This window comes from Sesamum indicum, linkage group LG11, assembly GCF_000512975.1.
Source record: "Sesamum indicum cultivar Zhongzhi No. 13 linkage group LG11, S_indicum_v1.0, whole genome shotgun sequence".
NCBI classification, from domain to species: Eukaryota; Viridiplantae; Streptophyta; class Magnoliopsida; order Lamiales; family Pedaliaceae; genus Sesamum; species Sesamum indicum.
In genome coordinates this window covers 13,035,082-13,056,419 of record NC_026155.1, presented here as the reverse complement: position 1 = coordinate 13,056,419, position 21,338 = coordinate 13,035,082, and the positions used below count along the sequence as shown (strand labels likewise).

The window sequence follows — 21,338 nt, the reverse complement described above, 5'->3', positions numbered from 1 at the left end:
GACAAACGTGTTGGATACTTTGATTGCTTAGCTTTTTACCGCCTAAAACAAAGTTGGTAATCCAATTACGGATACTCCAATCAAATTACACAAAAATGCAGATTTGGATATCCTCAATGGATATAGCATGTTCCTACCTAGGACATACTCTCAAGTCCTAAGCAAACATGATTTTTGTGTATCAAGACAACTACTGCTATATATCCTCATTGATCTGCCTATGAAATGAAGACAGTAGTGTAGGCTAATTTCTTAGCAATAAGTCAATGGTTTGTCAAATTAATTCTTACCAATATTTCCTTAATGTTTTGGCAGCAGGTCAGCTGTCTCCATAAATTCCACCTGCTCTTTCCAGAAAGAACCCTCCTCACACTTTTTTTTTAGTTGGCTGTATTCCCACCATATCATATCATACCATCCACATTAATAATGCTGAACAAAATATATATGCAGGCTACCATCATACCCACATTATTACCAACTCATTACAATTAATCAACTCAGATTCTTGAAGCATCTTCTACCCTCAAAAAGTTATAGCCCAAAACCAAATACATACTCCAGCTCATTTGAAAGATTTGGTTTTAATTGAAGACAGAAATTAGTACATAGTTTTATTAATTTGATGTTAGTTATTGTTTTCAAATTATGATGTAATAAAGAATTTTTATAGGAAAAAGGAATTAAAATAGTGAAAAAGTAGTAAAGTGGGAAAGAATATATATTAATGTAGAGTTGATTCTATTTGTGGGTGCATGGTTAGTGGGATTCCTTTAGAGAGAAGAATCAGAAAAAGGGTTGTGGTTTATTTAATTAGAAGGAATCCTTAAGGGGAGCAAACCTGCAATTAATGAAACTAATCTTTTTTATAAATATATATATATATATGTAAGTGGATTTTGGTGCTGTTCTAAGGTAGCTTCCACAGTGGGGCAAATGGGCGTTGGGGTTTCCTCATTCAACCATTATTAATTTATACACATTGCACATGCGTTCAGGCATCTTTTCGACAACTCACATGCAATTCAATATATACATATATATATGGACTTACTTCTACTTGTATGTATTCATACGCACACACTCACTCATATATATATATATAGTACATACTCTTATACACATATATGTCACTAACAAGTGTAGTTAAAATATTTTTCATGATAAATAAATAAAATTTTGTTTAATTATAATTAAAAATAGTTATTTACCACCCAGTGTGTATAATCATAAAATAAGAGTTAGTTTGAAAGGAAAAGGTAATGTAATAAAAATGTGGGTTATTATAGTGAATTGGTAGGGTAGTAGTGGTGGGTGTGATTGTGATGGTGATGTGTGTAGTCGAGTTATCAATTTAATGAAAGTTGACCTTTTCAACCAAATGACAAAAACACTATGCCATCTACCTCTATTCTTCATTTAATAAATAATAATTAAATCTTTTTCTTTTTCAAAAAATAAATATTAATATTCCATTAGCTTAGTGGGGAGTTGGTATCTGTATCCATGCGTCAACTCAAAATCTTCATTAATTGCATTTCTGCCCCCTTTTTCTCATCCTCCATCGCACCCCTTTTTCTCCCTTTTTTTTTTTTTACTTGTTCAATAATTCTCTTCACCCTTTTTTTTTTTATATAATAATAATAATACTGAAATATGATGGGCCAGTTTTGGTTTTGTCAAACAGCCCAACTTTGATTGTACGGACAGAGAGAGAGAGAGAGAGTCGTAGAGTGGGGCAGCAGGCTGGTCTGGTTGAAGTCTTTGACATGAGATTTTTAACACTCATTTTCTTCTATTAATTGTTCACTTATTGTTAGTGTTTTTCGTGTTCCCATTTTTTCATTAATTCCTACGTTAATTAATAATTATTGGAGTCCCCACTTACGTACCACATAACAAACATTATTGTACTAAACCTCGATTTATAGCTCCCAGAGTCTCTATCATATTTACATCAATTATTCATATCTTTTTGTGTAATTATAAAAATTATCCCTGACAAATAAAAGTATGGATAATTTGTGTAATATTATAGTATTTTTGGGGTGTATGTGTATTTTTTTTTTCAAAAATCAGAGGTTATTTGTGTAATTTATGTTTTTGGCAAGTGTATGTGTAATTCTTCTAAAGATATGAGTGATTTGTGTAAATAAATCATAGGTAAGGTGTATCAATGTAATTATCACTAAAAATTAATTCACCTGTTTTTTGTTTTTTTTTTTTTACTTACTGATAAAGACATTTTATGCATTTATTATATGAGTAGGGATGGATATTCCGAGTTGCTGCAGATAGGCCACGTTGGGCCTACTCGCGTCCAGTATCTTATCAACCTCTCATGGCCCAACAAGATGTATCTGCAGCCCAGTAGGCTATCGCAATACCAATTTCTGACACATTTTTCCTTTCTTCTTCTCCTTTTTTTTCTTTTTTTTTTTTTTTTGGGTTTTGTAGGGATTTGGCCAACAAAAATTTTCAATTGAATTAAACTTTTATACGCATTTTAGATAATTTGAGGGAATAATTTCAAATGATTTCATAGAATACAGTTCAAAATAAAAATTCAAAGATTTGAAAGTTTTGTGGTATAGAGGAAGTTCAAACTGATCCTGCATAGTTATTCAACTCCAATCCTATTGAGTTTGAAGCAGCCACCAAGAAGTCCTTTATGAAGTAAAGCTAGCGCTTGTCCTCGGATGCCTAACAACCTAAGATAAAATTGAGACAACCCATGTACAGTTTAACTCCTTTCTCACATTCCTCTAAAAGTTAAAAGAAGAATTAGGCATTTGTTGCATCAGCTTTGAAAAGTGACATACGGATTGTAATAAAGCGATGATGTCTTGTTCATGTGCTACTGCAGCTATTATAGACTTCCAATCCACTGGACCATGGATTTGGTAATGGCAGGTTTGATTTTGATAAGTCTTAATTTGTCAAGAAAATGATGCCCTGATGACAGCAACTTTGATGTTTCCATTTTCAATTGATGATGTGACTACTATTGTTTAGAGAATGGACCAAAGGTGAATAGATCATAGATGTAAGAAATATTATGATAATTGTCTATGATTTCATCTTAATGGGAAAAAAAGAAATGTAAATGCAATAAGTCTGATTGAAATGAGATTTTTTCTTTAAGTACGTGATGAGAGATGAGATAAAATTGTGATAGCGATAGTTGATATGATGTGTAAAAGGTGTTAGGTAAGACAGAAAATGTAATGATTATAGGTGATATTGTATGATTTTTCTTGATAGTAGTAAAATGTGTCCGAAATATTTTTAGAATGAAAAAATTATTCCTGCAACCAAACACTACTTGATTTGGTCGGATGAGATGAGATGAAATACATCTCATAAGCAAGCTCATGTGGTTCTACCTCTGTACTGTGTTATAATTGAATCTTAAAAATAAGGGTAAATTATAACCCCTCCAATGAGATTTGATATAATTACAAATACTTCATTATAAATTTAAAAAATTATAAAAATCGCTTTGATTTTTAATATTCGTGTAACAACGAACCAATTCTATTAGTTTTCATCCAAATTTTATAATAAAATATCAAAAATGCCCTTTTAAATTATAAATTATAATTTTTTTATATACTTTTTTGAATTTTATAAAATAATATTTTCAATGAGTATACTTTACCAACTCTAAGATTTTTTTATATTTTTCAATTTTTTTATAAAAAAAATCAATAACAGTAAAATAATAATTTTTACGTCACTATCTAAAACCTATATAATTATTTTTAATTTATAATTTTTTAAATAACGAGAGGACATTATTGATCATGACAAATTTCATAGGAGGTAGCTGTAATTTACCTTTTTCCTTTTAACACAAAATGTCGATAAAGCTTAGGGCCGTGTTATATAAAGAGTATACCTTTTCAAGATGGTCCGCTGACGATTATGATCAATAAATATTTTAACAGATTAGGAGAGAGCTGATCAGACCAAAACTGGATATATTTTCCAGGGCTCATTAGCCCAATATCAGCCTATTAATTGTTCTGGATATCAACTTAAAGTAGGCCTTCTATTGCCCATTCGGCCCATATTGTTAATAATTATTTCCGAAATCCGTAAGAATCCATTGTAATATTTTAAATAAAATCCCCAAGGCCCAAGCCCATATGACCAAAATTGATGAGGGAGACAACTCAGACAAGAGACATAGAAATGTAACCGACCAACCGTTTTGGACCCGGTTCTCCTCCTCCACTGGATGTAATAAACCGGTTCACGTGGTCGCCCCTAAACATGTGGCCTTCGACCTCTGCTCCTTTTCCATACAATTCTTCATATAATTTCAAGACAAGATTTTCATTTCTCGCCTTGCAATTGTAATTGTAATTGTAATTCCATCCTCTCTCACTCAGATTCTCGTCCGACCCTCAAATTCCTCTCTTTGTTCTTTTCTTCCCGCAAGAATACAGAAAAGAAATCAATGGCTGAAACCGCCTCTGCCCTCTGCTTCTCCACCTTTTCTTCTTCTATTCCTTTCTCAAAGGATCCCATTTCTTCTCCCTCAACTTCTTTTCATCCCCGAAGACTCTCTTCCCAATTCCACCGTCGCCGATCGCGATCCCTCAGGTTCACCGTCAGATCATCTGGTTCGGCCCATTTCCTCGGCGATGATGCTTACGGATTTTACCCCTGGGAGAATCCCGACGCTGCTGAATCCTGTATTTTCGCAACTTCACCATGTGTTTATTCTTTGAGATGACTAGATTTGAAGTACTTATGTATTAATTTTGAACTATGTAAGATTATTGTGGAGCTGGGTATGACGTTACTTGAATTGGGTTTGACCAAAACCCTTCGTCGGAGTTCAATTTTGATCTTTTTCAATCTTTATTTTTCTTTTTCCTGCTTTGTTGTAGCAATACAGTGGATTTCGGAGGAGAAAGTGACATTGTTTACTTCTGATGGACTGATCCAAATTGGGGGAAACCTTATTCCTCGGCGTGTTTCTTCTTCTTCTTCTGATGTATGTCTTTCCTCTTTTTTTCTTGTAAATTTGATTCTGATGGGTATTTGATAGTGAAGTTTCTGGAGGACTCATGACCCCAAACACAATTCCTTTTCAAGATTTCTAAATGCGGTAGGATAATTTATCAGTGCATCCAATTTAAATGTGTTGGATAAACTTGGGAATTTAGAATTACTTTTTTCAAGCTAAAGATGGATGCTATTTGGTAGGTAGTCCCATGGGCAATGCAAAGTGCTTCTGGAATTATGTCGGCAAGAATTACTTTGTTAGAAGTTAAGAATGTCCTTTTGGTTATGTTAGTAATCAGTCATCATTACTGCATTTGAAGTGCCAAACTGCATGCATGTATCAAATATCATACGATGTCTTCCTGTGTTATACTTTTGCTCTGTTTAGAATGCTACCCGAGTTGTAGTTGGGATTTACTTTTTAAAACTGAGAATGATTTTATTCAGCACATTTTAGTCAATAAAATTTGATTTCCTTTCTTCCTTCTGGTCGAATGGTATCATCTACTTTTATCATAAACAGAACTTATATAAAACATTTGGTATTCTGGTGCATCGTTGCACGAGTGTAACTTATAATGCACTTGCGTTAAGACATAATAATTTTTTTATACTATCTAGAACTATTTGTACACATCTGCATTCTCTTCTAGTTCTCAGAATCTTGTTTTACATTTTTTTCAACACTGCCTCTTGATCCTATACTATTAAATAAATATATTAGCTAATATACTTCAAACTTACACCATGCAGAAGAAACAAGGGAAGGCAAAAATATCTCAAAGATCTCAACGGTTTCAAGAGAGCAACTACATGGATCCAAACCAAAGCCTGTGTCTGGGTGCACTGTTTGATATTGCAGCAACAAATGTAAAATCCTGCCCTTTAAATAAAATCTGCCACATCAATGAGTTTCTAAGATCTTGTTTAAATCTCTCCATTCTAGGGACTTGACATGGGTAGACGCCTTTGTATTTTTGGCTTCTGTCGCTCCATTGAGATGCTTTGCGATGTCGTGGAAGACACAGTCTTGGAGCATGGAGGAGAGGCACGTATTTTATATTCGTCCATTTTTTATATTTTGAATGTTTATGGTTGTGTATCAACAAAAGCTTGTTTATCTCGCAGCCTGGGTTGATATCTTGTAATACACTTGTCTGTCATCCTGCTATTGCTCTACAGGAGGCCCATAGATTAGGATACAAAGAAAATTTTTGCTGGATAAGTGGTTTGATCTCTTCATAGTTTATTTGTTTGGGCAATATATCTTCAAAAACTACTAAATCTCAATGATTGTTGGACCTCCAATTGGTGCTTAGAAAACTGTAGCGACACTCATCATATCAGACATGGGCATGATTGTAATTTGGTATATAGAAATGAGTGAGGAATGGAATGTGCACTATAGAATTACCCATTCCTTATTCACCCATGATTTTAGCTATTCTCAATGAATTGGGAATATTTTTTCTTTTTTTGAATTGCTAAAATAACCATTAATAAAATTTATATTTACAAGATTTGTAGTCACAAAAATTTTAGATTATTTTAAATAACATTAAATATAAAAACTATCAAAAAAATGTTTAAATATCTATTACAAGTATATGGTATGAATAATTTAAAATTTTAAGTATCTTTATTAAATATGATATTAAGTCAGTTACATGCTTATATTTAATTATCAACATTTACTGTAAGTATAAATTATATAACAATATATACTATGTGATAATATTTATTCTATATCGTCAATACTATATGATACTTCTTTCTGTAAACAATATGTATTTATAAGATATCTATACATATGAAAACGTCCAAAAAGATATATATCATAAATTTATAATTTATTTAATAGCAAAATAATGTTTCTTATGTAACATACTTATGCAAATATTTTTCTTTTAATTTCATCACTATTTACCAAATATATAAATGAGTGATTTGAAAATTTTTTATTCAATTCATTTTCTTATTCCTTTACTATACCAAACATACGAATGACATACTAAAATCATTCATTTCCTACATTTATACCATTCCCGAGTTCATCTCATTCCCTCCCAAATCCATTCATGCATATACCAATTGCTCCCTTAGTGAGAAGTCGATGTGGTTGTGGGGCAGTGAAGTTTATGGGCTTTGGGTGGTCACTTTCTTTTGTCAATTATTGTATATAGCATTCCTTTCGAGATGAACTCTAATTGTTCTTATCATTGTACTAATATCAAACTGTTTTCGTTTCTTTTTCATTCTTAGTCATGGATTTCTCACCATTTTATCTTTGAGGAACGAAAGCGAACAAAAGAAAAGTGGATATTCCATTTTCCATCCTTCTGTTTTGATTGCAAAGCTCGCTGTTCATGGAATTTGCATCGTATAATCATGTGGAATCCTGAGAATCTATAGACAAATGGAATTGGAATAAGCAAAGAAGCAACTGTACCTCATGCTTGGTATATGTAGAGGTTAAATAATTATGCTGCAGCCATTCTTTTTTAAGTACCTTGAGTTTTATGGCTGCCACTGTAGTGTAGTAATTCGAGCTGCTGGAATTTTGATATCGATGCTCATTCATCAGCTGTAACTGTTTCATTTTTACTAGTCTTACTATTAATATTGATTTTCAGTTATAAAGTGAGATTGTTATCATCGGTTATCATCTTGTTCTTCATCTAATTTCTGAAATGCACCTCATTGGAGTCTCTCTTTGAAACCAGGTTGTGGCAGCAGAAAAGGCAAGCAAGGGCGGGCTGCACGAAAAACTAACTATGACTGTTGCAGTGCCATTACTATGGGGAGTCCCTCCAGCGTCCGAAACTCTTCACGTTGCAGTTAGGAGTGGAGGTGGGATTGTGGACAAGGTCTATTGGCAATGGGATTTCCTGTAAATAACATATTCATTACCTTCAACCATCGTTGGTGCTTCTGTAAATAATATTAATGTCGTCTATTATGTACAAAATCTGCAAAATGTAATTAATTTTATGTATACATGCTTGTTAATATTAATACTACTCAGTTAACCATTCTTGTACCTGTCTGGGGATACTCGGAACAATTCAGTACTGTACTATGTTAGTATGTTAACTTGTTATGCTGCAATAATCTCTTATCAGATGTTCGTTAGCAGGATTAATCACCTTACAACTATCTTTTCTCCATTCCTCTCTGTATTAATTACATTATAAATTTGTCTGATGGGACGGTCAGATTATTCAATACAAATTCATTGTAAACCTAAGACACATTATTCTTGAACCAAAAAGTCTTTCCAGATTCAAACCAGTACCTAACATTGACAAAGGTTCAACATCTATACGTAGTGGCAATAGTGGATGATCCAATGGTTCTATTGTTTTGTGCCATCCGTGAGACTTTCTTCTTACCTCTGAAATTGTAATCAAAACTGTGGAAAATGTGAGATGCTATCATGACTATTTGTGTCTTTGGGTCCTCCGTCTATTTTACACTGATTTAAATTTCAATATTGCAGATCGTTATTGCACCACGTACTACACTTGGTATATCTACGCTACGTGTATAAAATTTATATTAATTATTTAATTTATACTTGAGAAAATATCTTTTATATATTCTCAACGTGCATGTACCAAGTATAATGCAAAATGCAACATAAGACCAATGTTTCTCTACGTAGCAGTGGAATTATTTGCTTACTATGTAGTTGACAGCTCGCATGATAATCCTATCTCAATTAAATAGTTAATTATTAGTAGTGACTTGACTTTAAAAGAAAGTATGGTGTTGTTTCAAAAGTTTGCTGTACTTTTACAAAGAGAGGCGCGGAATATCATCATTTTTGTACTTTCTTTAGAGTACCTCTTCTTGAGTTTCAGCTACTGCTTTTTTGACAACCTCGGTTTTTGCTTTGTGGAAAACTGGGATTATACTGTTTTGACATCCTTGCTCAAATATTCAGCAGATGTGACTAAATCTGAATTAAATACGATATATTTATTATGAGATTGGTCACAACAAGTATATTATATTTTTTTGTGTGATTAGTTAGTTAGGTTCGATCAATTTGCATAAAAAATTTTTACATGTTGTACCTATATGCATCCGATGCACAATACACCAATTATGAGGTGAACAATTGATATATGTATATAATTCATACACTCAGTGCACCGAAAACATCAAGTGTAGCATGTTCTTAACCTGGTTCTAACCCTCACCATGGTCTTACTGTTCAGGCTTCAAATTAATAGCTGGCACTTGCAATAATTTATGACTTGGTTCTCAGACAAACAGGTGAAGAGGTCAATGCTTTTATATATACAATTAAAAGTTGCAGTTGGTTAGTTTTGTTAATCTTGTTTCGTGAAGAAATTTAAAAACTATTAGTTGTTGTCCAAACATTGCAGAAACCCAACCCAGCTAGCTAGCCAATAATTAACTAAGGCATTATCTACTGAGGGTAACCTTTTTCTCTGGAGCTTTTTGGACTGCTACCCGTAAGAATCTGTTCATTTGTTTATCAGATGCACATCTATATATTTCTAAAAATACATTGGACAAGTTATTAATTAATTCTCTGCCAAAGATTAAATTTTGAAGCAATATGCAAAATGGTTTTATTTAATATATATATTAATGACAAGGCTTGTAATAAACGTGAAAATTAACAAGGGACAAAATCTTGCATTGATCCTTGACAAGGACAAGATAATATTTTAAGATTCATGGCATCTCAATTATTAAACAATTAATACAGCTGGTCGTAAATACACGAAATATATATGTCAGAAAAGCTAACAAAAAAAAACAAATATTCAAAATATGAAGAACGTAGCCCCTGTACACATATATACAGGTTCTTAATCATGTATACAAATCCACTTTTATAATTACTTAATTAGTATAACAGATGATCAGAGGGCTTGAATTTAAATAGTCGGGTATGAGGCGGCGGCATCTCTCAGCATTGATTGAATTCTGATTTCTTGATTTCAGCTGGAGGATGTTATAATCTCTAGTTTCCATCAAATTCTACAGACATGAGTTCTTCAAGACATCATTGTTTCAAAAATAAATGCAAAAGGACGAGATTATGTACTGTCAGAATTGAAACCAAAAAAAAGGAGCCCATTTTCCAATGAAGTGATGATCGGAGTCTAATCCTATTTATAGAAATCTGCAAGGACAGATGACAACACCTTACTCTAGAAATCTTGTGATTTGAACCTCAACGATCAGCATCAAACATCAGTAGTACATTATTAACTCTTTGTCTTCGGTCTTGATCTCATGAGCTGTTTCCATGAACGGGTTGATGTTGTTGCAGATATTGTTAGTGCTAATCAGCTGCTTAATATCGTCAATGCTGTAATCAAGTGGATTTTCACTAAAGCACCCGTTTCCTGCTCTCCCATCAGCAGCACAAGTGTTATTAGTAGTGATCAAGAATCTGCCATGATCAGCAGCAGGAGTGGGATATCCAATGGTAATTTGGGTGGTGGTGTTGCAACTCCCATCAGATGAACTGCAGCTGGCTTCCCCTCCAAACACTAGGAGATTGCTGCTATTACCATCTTTGATCACTTGATCATAGTAATTACCACCACTGATGGGGCCCACACATGATCCATCTTGTACTTGGAGATGGAGATTAAAATCTGAAGATATGGGGTCCTGATGATGATATGCTCTGGAGAAAACCCTGAAAGGGGTATTGGTCATGAGATTGCTGGTTTTGGCAGAACATTGATCATATGCTGATGAAAATTGTGACTTGTCTGGAAGTGAATAGTTAGATATTGGTAATGAAGAGCTGATTTGAGGTCGTTGAGGAGCAGTTTTCCCAAGGAGTTTCTTCTTGAGTTTGGTGTTCCAGTAGTTCTTGATATCGTTGTCAGTTCTGCCCGGTAGCTGGCCTGCTATTATTGACCATCTACATTTTCCATTCAAAAACTGATCAACACCCAATTAAACAACTAAAAAATTGAAGTATTTAGAAGTGATGATGAATGTTAATTACCTGCTTCCGATGCGAGCAAAAAGACTGCAAATGATTCTATCTTCTTCATCTGAAAACTCACCATGCTTGATGTTAGGTCTGAGATAGTTGAGCCATCTCAGCCTGCAGCTTTTCCCGCATCTCCTCAGACCTGCAAATGATGCATATGTAATAATTCTTCAAACAGAGACAGCCGACGACAATGACGATGATGAATTATAAGCACCAACATGGATCACCGTATATATATATATATATACATACCAGCTTTGCTTGGGAGAGCAATCCAATTGCCACCAGTGCCATGCTTCTCTATGTATTCCTTGAGGTGTGCGTCTTCTTCAGGCGACCATGGCCCTCTCTTCACATTAGCCTTGTCGCAGCATGGAGCTCTTCCCATCTCTCTAGAAAAGTCTTGATTGATGCTTCTGAGAGTTACGTAGCTGCAGGTTTATTATTAACACTTATTGTTTCTTTAGACAACATGTGATGCGGTCTTATTATATACATACATATAATTATTATAATTTTGAGATGAGTCATCACTAGTCATACAAACACAAGTCAAACTACATACACTCTAATTTCAATTTAGTGTAATTAATCTCATTTCCTCAATTAACTCTAATTCCCTTCATGATTTGGCGATTCAGCGGTCAACGAACTTTTTTTTTTACTCAAATCAAGTTTGATTGAATAAAAAATTAATTATAAAATAAATGTAATATATTTGTCATCTGATTAATCATTCTTTTTTTTAAATTATACATCCATTAACAATAAATATATTATATTTTCCGTATAATTGTTCAAGATTGGATCAAATTGATATTCAATCTAAGCTAAAATTTTCTTGGCTTAATTTGAAAAACTCATTTTGAATCTGAAACACTCCAATTTGTGTCGTGAATCATATGAAGTTGGGGACAGTTCAGAGCTACATTAATTATTAACGTAAGTGGTCCAACCAATTCAATATGGTTTTTGGATGACAATTACGTTAATTATTGTTAATTATATTATATAATATATTATAAACTTATGAGAATAAAAGTCAATCACCTTTCATTTTGTTTGGCTGTGATGCAAACAGCTTACTTGCATTTATAATTAAATTAGATTAATAATTTAATTCTGGATCGTCGGGACTGAGATGGAATTAAAATTTTGGAAGTTGCAGGACTTGTGATGATAAGCTTAATTAAGGGGTAACTATATATAATTAATTAAAAACATAATGACAGGCGAAGGGGTAGTTTAAAAGTCTTTCGGAAAAATGCAATTTTTTAATGTTGAGTTCTTGTTCATGCTTTTTAGAATTTCATATTTAAAGTTGATATTGAAATTTTTAAATAATTTTAATAATTTAACAATAATCAAATTTACATTTCACATATTTGATATTTAATATTTTTTTTATATTTTATTTGCTATATATATTATATAATAATTTTATTTTTTATATTTAAAATATAAATTCAATAATTAGGATTAATTAAGAAATAATATTTTTTTTGTATTCTTGCAAGTTTAATTTATTGTGTATGAATCAATAATTATATTAGTTAATTAAATGGCTATGATTAATTTTTTGCATTCATACAAGTTTAATTATTGTGTACGAATCAACAATTATATTAGTTTATATGAGCATTATTAAATTAAACATTCACTTTTCTATTAATATTTTATAAAAATTAAATATGAAACATACTAATCATAATGAAATTTATTATTTAATATGAAAAAATAATTATTATTGACAAACAACAAATGATAATATAATTAGCTAAATAGTATCCTTTTAACAAATGAGGATCAAAATAATCTTATAATTCTTTTATAATTTTCAACTTTTTCTACAAAAATCACTTAAAAGTAGAAGTTTTTACAAACATTCCCTTACTCCTATAAATTATGGGTAGCAATTTGGTTCTATTCAAATTAAAATTCGAATTTTAATTCTATAATTTGAAAAATAGTGGCGATTTTAGGACTTTTCAGCCGATTTGGTTGAATTTCCCGTCGTCATGGGAACAACTAATTGGGACTTTTAGCGAATTTGATAAAATGAAAGTCCAATATTTTTCTTTAAAAAATAAATGACTTTGTAAATATAAAATTATCACTTAATGATATGATATTTTTCTAAATTTTAATTTTTTTTTGAAAAATAATTTCCATACATAACACTCTATAACTAGAAGTTCAAATGTAAAAACCATAAGAGATCATATAATTTACAAAATCATGAATTCATCATTAATTAGGTTATATCAAAATGTGATTATTTTGCTTCTTTTTGAGATAAAAATCATAGTTACATATATTAATGTTTGAATAAAATTGAGTAGTTGAATAATACATCGATTCAATTAAAATTTTAATATAATTAAAAATTATAAAATTACAAGAAATAATAAACTCATATAAAAATGAGACGAATTTTCATATATTGAATAAAATTAAAATCCATTGATGTTTAGCTAAATTACAAACACATCACTAGATTTATGCTGTCTGATTATATATATTTTTCAAGAAAATTGAAAATCAACGTATGAGATTGACATCAACCAGACCTCATTATTGCCGCCTAATTCAGTAAGCCACAAGAAAAAGATATTAGTCAAGAAAATGTCAAGTCTTGATGTTAATGTTGTTTGTTGCTAGTAATATACATATACATATACATATATATGCCTATATTAAAATAATTAATAGTTTATTAACCATTTTATTAAATAGACAAAAAAAATTCATATATTTTTTAAAATTTAAATATAGGATAAATTACAACTACCTCCCCTAACATTTAACATAATTACAAATACATCCTTGATTTTAACGTCCATCTAACAACGAGCCAATTTCGTCAAGTTTTCATTCAATTTTTGTGATAAACTGATCAAAATACTCATTTGAATTATAAATTATAATTTATAATGTGTCCTTAAATATATAATCTATCAACACAGTTCTTTCTTTATTACAAAAATGAGAAAATATACATGGAAGTGCAAACCTATTAGGTAAGGAGGATGGTGTTTGCTTCATATATCCAATCAGGGGCCTATAACTAACATGTTACTAATAAAAATAAAATTTAATTATATGAGAATTAAGACATACATTTAGATTTTATGTAAGAATTCAAAGCCGTATTTGCAGTGTTTGACTTTAATTACTGAACCAAAAGAAGTGGTGGGTTCATCTCCAATTTCTTCTTGAGAATGAAAAATGGAAAAGAGAAAAAATAAAAGAGGGAGTTAACGTCATGGATTGCGTCACTGGGCGGTCCCACCATGTGAATTACATTTTTAAATGAAAAATTGAAAACTCACGAAAAGATAAATAAAGACTATACTCTATAAAAACAAGAGAAATGCAGTACACCCTTTTATTTATTTATTTATTTATTTTTGGGGCAGAGAAATGCAATACATGTTAGTCTAAATTAATAAAAATGGAACACTTATATTTCTTGAGCTGATTGTTAGATAATCATTGAAATTAAGGGTATTATTAATTTTTCAAATGACGATGGAATAATCATAATTATGCTAAATTTTAGGGGAGATCGTTGCAATTTACCCTATTTTTTTAACATTCAAAATAAATTAAATTTAGTTTCAATAATTGGAATATTTTTTAATATTTGATGTTGTTTTGGTGTATTTTTTTTCCTCTTTATTTCAGAATTTGAACTCTCTTTTTATTAACTATGATTTTGTATTTAAATAATTAAAAATATTATTTCTAAGTTAATAAACAATGTGAATTTTAATTCGCGTGTTATATACTGTTGAGGTGTCTAACAAGTAGAATAATGTAATTTAAAATAAAATAAAAATAAACTGACGTGAAGCATCGTAGGCCCATCAAAGCTCATTAACCCACTAGCTATGAAGCCCATAAACTTTTATGGGCCCAACATAAAAATTAAGCCCAATATGGAAAATGTTCTTGGCCCAGTACCCCTGAAATTCTGATAAAGAAGAGGCATTCGCGCATTTCATAAATTTGTGGCGAAGAGGGAGATCTCAAGTTTCAACTATACAACGGAAAAGATTCTTCAGAATTGAGACTTAAACCCCTGAGTGCTGCTCTCTGCTCTCTCATGGCGACGCTTTTTCATTTCCCCGTTTCGCACCCTCTCTCTTCCCGTAGACGTTCCTTTTCTTTTCATCTTCCATTGCCCAACTCCCACATTAGCAACCGCCAAAACTGCCGTTACTCTACGGTTTTTGCTTCTTCAATCAAGAAATCTCCCAGGTTTTCGTCTCTTTATCCTTTGTTTTCGTGCATGTAAGATGTATTTGCATTAGAGTTGGGGTGTTTTGTGGTGTTTCTGTCGTTATTTTGCTGTAAAGGTTTCTGGTGTTGCTTGTATTTTCTGACATTTTGAGTATCTTGGTTTCTCCTCGAGTTGTTTTCAGAGCTAGTAGGAAGGTGAAGAGCGATGCAGATCTTTACAATGATATTAGAGAATTCTTATCCTCTGTTGGTCTTCCAGAAAATCATGTGCCCACCATGAAGGAGCTCTTACACCATGGAAGGTTTGAGTTATATGGCTTTGCAATCCATTTCAATTTTCGTTTTACCAAATTCTTGTAGCGGATGTTATCGAATTTGGGTTCTAATTTTCTGATTACTATAGCTGGCTCTGATCGGAATTGCTTGATTTTTTTCATCTATTCTATGTAATTTTATGGCTATGTATGTGTCCCCAATGCGAGCATAAGCCACTTTGCGTTATCAACTAGCTGAATGCAGGCCCTTTAGTAACACTGAGGAACAATTGAATTAAGGTGCCAGAATGGGAAGTCTAGAAAAGCTTTAAGGGTTTTGGGGTAAAAATCGAACTAGAGTTAGTGCTGCAGGGGTTTGAATAACATTGACCATCACAACATGTAGAATTCCCAATATCAACTGAGAGAAGAAGAACTACCTGACTAACTAACTCTGACCCTCTCTCACACATACAGAGTTTAAACCTAATAGAACAATTGAAGATAGTTGTCAAATGGTATTTTCAGAAAGGAGTTTAGGAAATTGTAGTTTCAGATTTCCATATCAGAGCTAGATCGAAGGAGGAAATATAATTCCATGGTTGTCTCTTTTATCTCTCATGCATTAACAAGAACATTACGGATTCCAAAGCAAGTGGTGTGAAAAGTGTGATTTATATAATTCCCTGCTGTACTTTAACAGTGTACAGACAATCTTAGAGATTATATGGGAATTGAAGAGTTAGGTTGCTTATATGTTGTGTGGCATCTACAACTGTGTCCAATGTAATGTACCTATTGTGAGGGACATCTTATAATTGTAGTTTCTCTAGGATTCTATTAATTCCAGAAATTTGTAGGCAAGATCTTGCAAATGTAGTCAGGCGTAGAGGATACAAATTTATTAAAGAGCTTCTTGCAACCTCATCCATGGAAAAATTCACTGGATCCAGTATTGACACGGGTCAGACTGGATTGATGGAGGTGCTGGTGGATCTGGAGGTGAGTCCTGGACAACTTAAATTTGTGTATTTCTCACATTTGTGAAGCTTGTGCATTTTAAATATTTGCTTGATAGTCGTTTGTTGTCTGAAAAGGTCAGAATGATAAGCTGAAAGTTTTATATGATGATGTATTGTCAAATGAGAACGTCCAAGGTGAAGAATTCCGTGGTTGCACAGAAACAGATGAACAGTTCAAGCCAGATGAACAAAGCTCTGTTGCTGCAGGGTCAAGAACTTTATCCTTGCAGGAAAAGGTGGCTAGATTTATTCAGCATGGGGAATTGGATAAAATTGAAGGTAAGTTGTGGATTGCATAGTTTTTCTACTTTGACTGTTAGAACATTCTTTGCTTAGCTCTCAACAACTTGGTTCTTTCCTTCTTGTCCTATTATCTTTCTCTCTTGCTTTTGGATGGATTTTTTTATCCTATGACTTCTAATGGCTCTTATAACAGTAAGAAACTATATGAAAATCGATGACTTCGTAACATCTAAGTTAGTAACATTCTGAGTTTAATGGTTTCCTCTGAGACTGTGAGATATGCAGTTGAAGCAGTAATTTTGCCATCCTATTGTAAAGTTAAATCATGTTCCATCCTTTTCATCAGCTATGCCATACTTTCGTCAAAATTTTCATGGATTCTGGCATCAAATAGTTTGCATTTATCAGAAAATGCTGTTGCCTCATGTATATGAGATGAAGTATCATCTTGATTCTCAGATACTGGCTCTGGAGTTACGAATGAAAAACAGGCTGAGGAAGCAGAGAGGAACATTGAATCAGAAGATTCTCATGAACCAGAATATGGATCCAGTTATCATGAACAGAAAAATCTTATGCTATGTAGTACCAGTGGTGCTGAAACCTTAAATGGAAATTTTCCTTCATCAGTCCAGAAGGTCGAAGATCCCGCATTGGAAAACAGAATCTCCAGGTCAGTTCGGCTAGCTTTCTGACCAATAAGCAGGTTGGTAATTTGGTGTTTATCATGCCAGCATCAGACTTGATTGGCACCATACATTTTTATTTTCTTTTGTCCTGCCTTCCCGAGCCTAATTGGAGCACTTGAGATGTATTACGGTTACTATGAGATTGCACGAACTTTTTAAATTTTTTTTTGTTACTTTCCATTTTTTTACAGCATTATGCTTCCCACTTCACTATCCATGTATCATAGTTGAAGAAGTTATGTCAATTCACTTACTTTCTCAAACTTGTTTCTTATTTATCTGTATTTCTGCATATGGGTTACTTTGAAGGAACAGTTATATTTCAACTGAAGAACAAAGAAGTAATGGTCGTGGCCAAGATGTAAATGACGAGGTTAGTTTATGGTATAATTGGTCAGTTGGAGCTGGTTGATAATTTGTTACAGATTTTCCAGGACTTCTCTATTCTTTTTACAAATTTTTCCTTAATATATCTATGTTTGCTATGATTTATTTCTGAGTTCTGCCTGAATGGAAGAACAGAAAGTGGAGAATCAAGCTGAAATTAAGCGTCTCAAATTCTTGCTGGTACAAATTGAGGATAACCCTCTGCTTTTTATCCAGTGTTGTAGATTTTTGTTAATTAATAACTAAATGAGCTGTTATTGTCTGTGCTTAGCATCAGAAGGAATTGGAGCTCACCCAACTGAAGCAGCAGATAGAAAAAGAAAAGGTAACTAATTTAACCATTACAACATGACATGATACTTCTTTACATCTCCCAAGAAAGAGAAGTACTCTCTCTTTTGTAAATAGTTCAGAGCAACATATATTTCTTTTCTTATGCAAATTTCTACTGGACTGTAGTAAAAGACATCCTTTGTTCTGTTCTCCCTCTCTCTATGTGTCTGAGTGTATATGTCTGGGTTTCTTCATGGTATGCATGGCTGGATATGTTTCTAGAGTAGCAATCATCTGTTGCCGCACTTCTACAATAGTGTGTTCACAGTAATTGCTGAAACTGGGCCTATTTTAAAAGGACTCATACTTCAAGAACCCTGAGAGGATGAACTGAGAGTTATCCCTCGACATGTCCCCACGTCTTATCAAATATTTTATGGTATCTTAACTGTATTCTGTTCTGCTAATAATCTAAAGGAAGGGAAGTGGCAGGATAATTCTGTAGTTCTCAGGAATATAGTGTTCAGGAATAATGTGATTATATCATAGGTGCGTGAAGTGTAAATGTTTTTCAAGTGGCTTTGTTAGTTTGTTTAGGTGAGACTGTGTTTTTGTATGTGAGACATTCTTCAGTGAAGCAACAAATGAAAAACTCTGATTAAACAACAGAGTGAAAATGGAGTAAAGCTGATTATTCAGCAACAGAACGAGTGTATTTTTGCATTGTGAGCAAAACATAGATCCAAGTTAATTTTTTCCAGAAAGCATAAACTAAAAGCCTGAAATTGCCTGATATAGGCTTCTTAGTGTTTGCTCTGTGGCAAGGGCATTGTTGTGGTGTTAAGCAGTTAAAGTGATATGCATGCTATTGGTGTTAAAGATAGCTAGGATCAAATGAATTGCTTTAACAATGATTATGTTTTTTGTGTGTTTTTTCCTTTTAATTTTTTTTTAAATACGCGCATTGATATTTATCTTATTTTGGTCTTGTGAAATTTTATAAAAAATCATCTCATTTATGTGTTATCTATTAATCTGATCCCATGGATTTCATGCATTAGAAGAGCCAACTTTTCTAAGAAATCAACCACAGAAAGGTCATGTATGATTTCCTTTTTATTTCTATCTTTCAGCTTGCCTTATCGGTTTTGCAAAGTAAAGCAGAAACAGAAATAAGCAAAGCACAGAAGCTTATTTCTGAGAAAGAGATTGAACTGCATGCTGCAGAGGAAACCCTATATGGGCTAAAGGAGGTATGTCGCATTTTCTTTAATTTTTAATATGTTGCGATTGAAAATGAAGACACTGGACGCTAACATCCTGATAAACCAAATAAGATTTAGCTTGCTCACTCCAATCACAACTTGCACAAATCTAAACTTGCTATGCTCTGAAGTTTGGACAATTGATAATAATCATAATATTCAAGAAACAATTTTTCATTTTATTCAGCTATATATCTTAATAAAGCTTCTATTGAATATAATGGTACATATTGAAGACATTGAGAATCATAACAATTTAAGCCATTTATTTGATATTTCGGTTACAGAATATATGCTGCAGGTATAACTGCCAACCTGCCTGCCAGTATTCGACTTGTTTTCTGTTAGAATCCAGAGGTAGTATTTTCTGACTTAAGTGAAGGGGTTTCGTTGTTAGGTTGACATCCAATACTCGGGGGATGGGGAAACTGTGGAGCTAGCTGGTAGCTTCAATGGCTGGCAGCAAAGGATTAAAATGGATCTACAGCCATCATCAAGTATCACTGATTCTACTGGATCGAGGTTTCATGTTCTTTTTCTCTTTATTGCTCAACTTCTCTTCATATCTTACATGTGATTACATTTTTAACCATTAGTTTAAATTGGAGGTTTCTACAAATAATATATCCTCTTTTGTCTTTGACCATGCTTCTTTGCTCCCTTCAATGTTGACGAATGCTCGTTACTTTGATACACTTGCAAATTTTTCTTGAACCCTTGAGAAAATGATCTTGGTGTTCACACCATTTTGTTCTTGAAGTCCAATGGGAATCACAAGTTAACTGTCCTAGCAAAATTTGTCAGGACATCTCAACTTTGGCGAGCAGTGTTGTGGCTGTATCCTGGGGTTTACGAGGTGCGGAAGCTACAATCAATTGCATGTTGTAAAATTTTCAAAACTTTGAGCTGTAATCCCTACACAGACTCAACATGTATACTCACTTTGTAAAATCAAGAAAAAATATATATCCAAATTTCGTATTCGGGAAGGGCGGTTTTCGTTCTTGGTAAAGATGCAGGAGTTGATTGGGTTATCTTTCAGAACAATATGCAATGCTTCCCATCCTTGGCTATGTCGTGTATAGAAATACACAGGGCATAAAGGCTGCTGCTTCAAAAAACATACTGGAACAACTTTGCAGTTTCATCTATTTTAAATCTTTATACAGGATACAAGCTACTATTTTATTAGTTCTCTTGTAACCTAAATACCTTCTTTGCTCGCAGATAAAGTTTGTTGTTGATGGTGTTTGGAGAATTGATCCTCAAAGGGAGTCGATTTCCCGGAATACTGTACATAACAACATTCTTCGAGTAGATAGATGATTTGTGCTTGCACGTGAGCTATATCCTGATCTTGTACAGAATCACAAGGTATGTAGGAGTATGGTTAAAGTTCCCGGTTAAGAGCATCTTTAACTTTCTTGCTTCTTGTGCTCAGCTGATCAAGTGATGCTATGGACATGATTGAGATCCACAAGAAGAAGACCGCATTAGATTCTGATTACCATTTTGCTGTCAGCCCTTGACACTGCTGTCTAGAACTGATGGAAAATCACAGTCAATTGCCATTTGATTGGTAATACAATTGTATGAAAGTGAGGGTATGAGATTGTTTTTCAACTTGATTAGTCAATGACACTGCCCTCTGAAGTTTTCTGAACGATTTCTCTTTCCTGCCTGAGAATTGCCTCAACTCAAAACTTGGTCTTAAACTACACTTCCAGGCGATGGCTGACCTTATATAAGGTCATACGTTGTACAATTGACTCCGCCTAAGCCACACATAAAACAATTTCCATGCAATTCAACAACAAAAAATTGATTTTTGCAACTGCTCGAAGTTCACAACTATAAGTTGATAATTGCAATTGAGTTCATTTGTTAGCTATAATTTAAATTTAATTATGTAAAAAGAAATATATAATTAATCATAGTTGATA

At 32.9% G+C, this 21,338-nt stretch overlaps 3 protein-coding genes across 9 annotated transcripts; 2 read left to right on the top strand and 1 right to left on the bottom strand.

The window, feature by feature from the left end:
• On the top strand, nucleotides 4,289–8,059 carry LOC105174263. Of its 2 annotated transcripts, none has more exons than XM_020697619.1 (5): nucleotides 4,289–4,703; nucleotides 4,902–5,008; nucleotides 5,773–5,889; nucleotides 5,966–6,067; nucleotides 6,148–6,530. In XM_020697619.1, the coding sequence occupies exons 1-5, from the start codon at nucleotides 4,466–4,468 to the stop codon at nucleotides 6,262–6,264; spliced, it is 681 nt and encodes a 226-aa protein (XP_020553278.1). In that variant the 5' UTR covers nucleotides 4,289–4,465; the 3' UTR covers nucleotides 6,265–6,530. The 2 variants fall into 2 exon arrangements, with proteins under 2 accessions (XP_020553278.1, XP_011094608.1); XM_011096306.2 differs by lacking the exon at nucleotides 6,148–6,530 and adding an exon at nucleotides 7,743–8,059 and having other exon boundaries at nucleotides 4,297–4,703.
• Nucleotides 9,721–11,482, bottom strand: LOC105174354 (transcription factor RAX2). Its single transcript, XM_011096431.2, has 3 exons — nucleotides 11,270–11,482; nucleotides 11,027–11,156; nucleotides 9,721–10,939 (listed from the first exon to the last, which is right to left on the bottom strand). The coding sequence occupies exons 1-3, from the start codon at nucleotides 11,403–11,405 to the stop codon at nucleotides 10,255–10,257; spliced, it is 951 nt and encodes a 316-aa protein (XP_011094733.1). The 5' UTR covers nucleotides 11,406–11,482; the 3' UTR covers nucleotides 9,721–10,254.
• On the top strand, nucleotides 15,037–21,098 carry LOC105174261. Of its 6 annotated transcripts, none has more exons than XM_011096300.2 (13): nucleotides 15,037–15,280; nucleotides 15,445–15,564; nucleotides 16,377–16,518; nucleotides 16,664–16,817; nucleotides 17,241–17,454; nucleotides 17,780–17,843; nucleotides 17,993–18,037; nucleotides 18,129–18,182; nucleotides 19,264–19,383; nucleotides 19,793–19,917; nucleotides 20,200–20,251; nucleotides 20,623–20,769; nucleotides 20,837–21,098. In XM_011096300.2, exons 1-12 carry the CDS (start codon nucleotides 15,126–15,128, stop codon nucleotides 20,719–20,721), a joined length of 1,344 nt encoding a protein of 447 aa, XP_011094602.1. In that variant the 5' UTR covers nucleotides 15,037–15,125; the 3' UTR covers nucleotides 20,722–20,769; nucleotides 20,837–21,098. The 6 variants fall into 6 exon arrangements, with proteins under 6 accessions (XP_011094602.1, XP_020553287.1, XP_011094601.1 ...); XM_020697628.1 differs by having other exon boundaries at nucleotides 16,619–16,817; nucleotides 17,786–17,843; nucleotides 18,135–18,182; XM_011096299.2 differs by having other exon boundaries at nucleotides 16,619–16,817; nucleotides 17,786–17,843.

Bases quoted from the DNA above. Each gene is read 5' to 3' on its own strand.
- LOC105174263 (XM_011096306.2), top strand. From the start codon at position 4,466: ATGGCTGAAACCGCCTCTGCCCTCTGCTTCTCCACCTTTTCTTCTTCT. The intron at 5,890-5,965 runs GTAAAATCCTGC...TCTCCATTCTAG, and splicing joins TTGATATTGCAGCAACAAAT to GGACTTGACATGGGTAGACG. The intron at 6,068-7,742 runs GCACGTATTTTA...CTTTGAAACCAG, and splicing joins TCTTGGAGCATGGAGGAGAG to GTTGTGGCAGCAGAAAAGGC.
- LOC105174354 (XM_011096431.2), bottom strand. From the start codon at position 11,405: ATGGGAAGAGCTCCATGCTGCGACAAGGCTAATGTGAAGAGAGGGCCA. The intron at 11,157-11,269 runs GTATGTATATAT...CATCATTTGCAG, and splicing joins TGCTCTCCCAAGCAAAGCTG to GTCTGAGGAGATGCGGGAAA. The intron at 10,940-11,026 runs GTAATTAACATT...TGGAAAATGTAG, and splicing joins TTTGCTCGCATCGGAAGCAG to ATGGTCAATAATAGCAGGCC.
- LOC105174261 (XM_011096298.2), top strand. From the start codon at position 15,126: ATGGCGACGCTTTTTCATTTCCCCGTTTCGCACCCTCTCTCTTCCCGT. The intron at 19,918-20,199 runs GTTTCATGTTCT...AAAATTTGTCAG, and splicing joins ACTGATTCTACTGGATCGAG to GACATCTCAACTTTGGCGAG. The intron at 20,252-20,622 runs GTGCGGAAGCTA...CTTTGCTCGCAG, and splicing joins TGTATCCTGGGGTTTACGAG to ATAAAGTTTGTTGTTGATGG.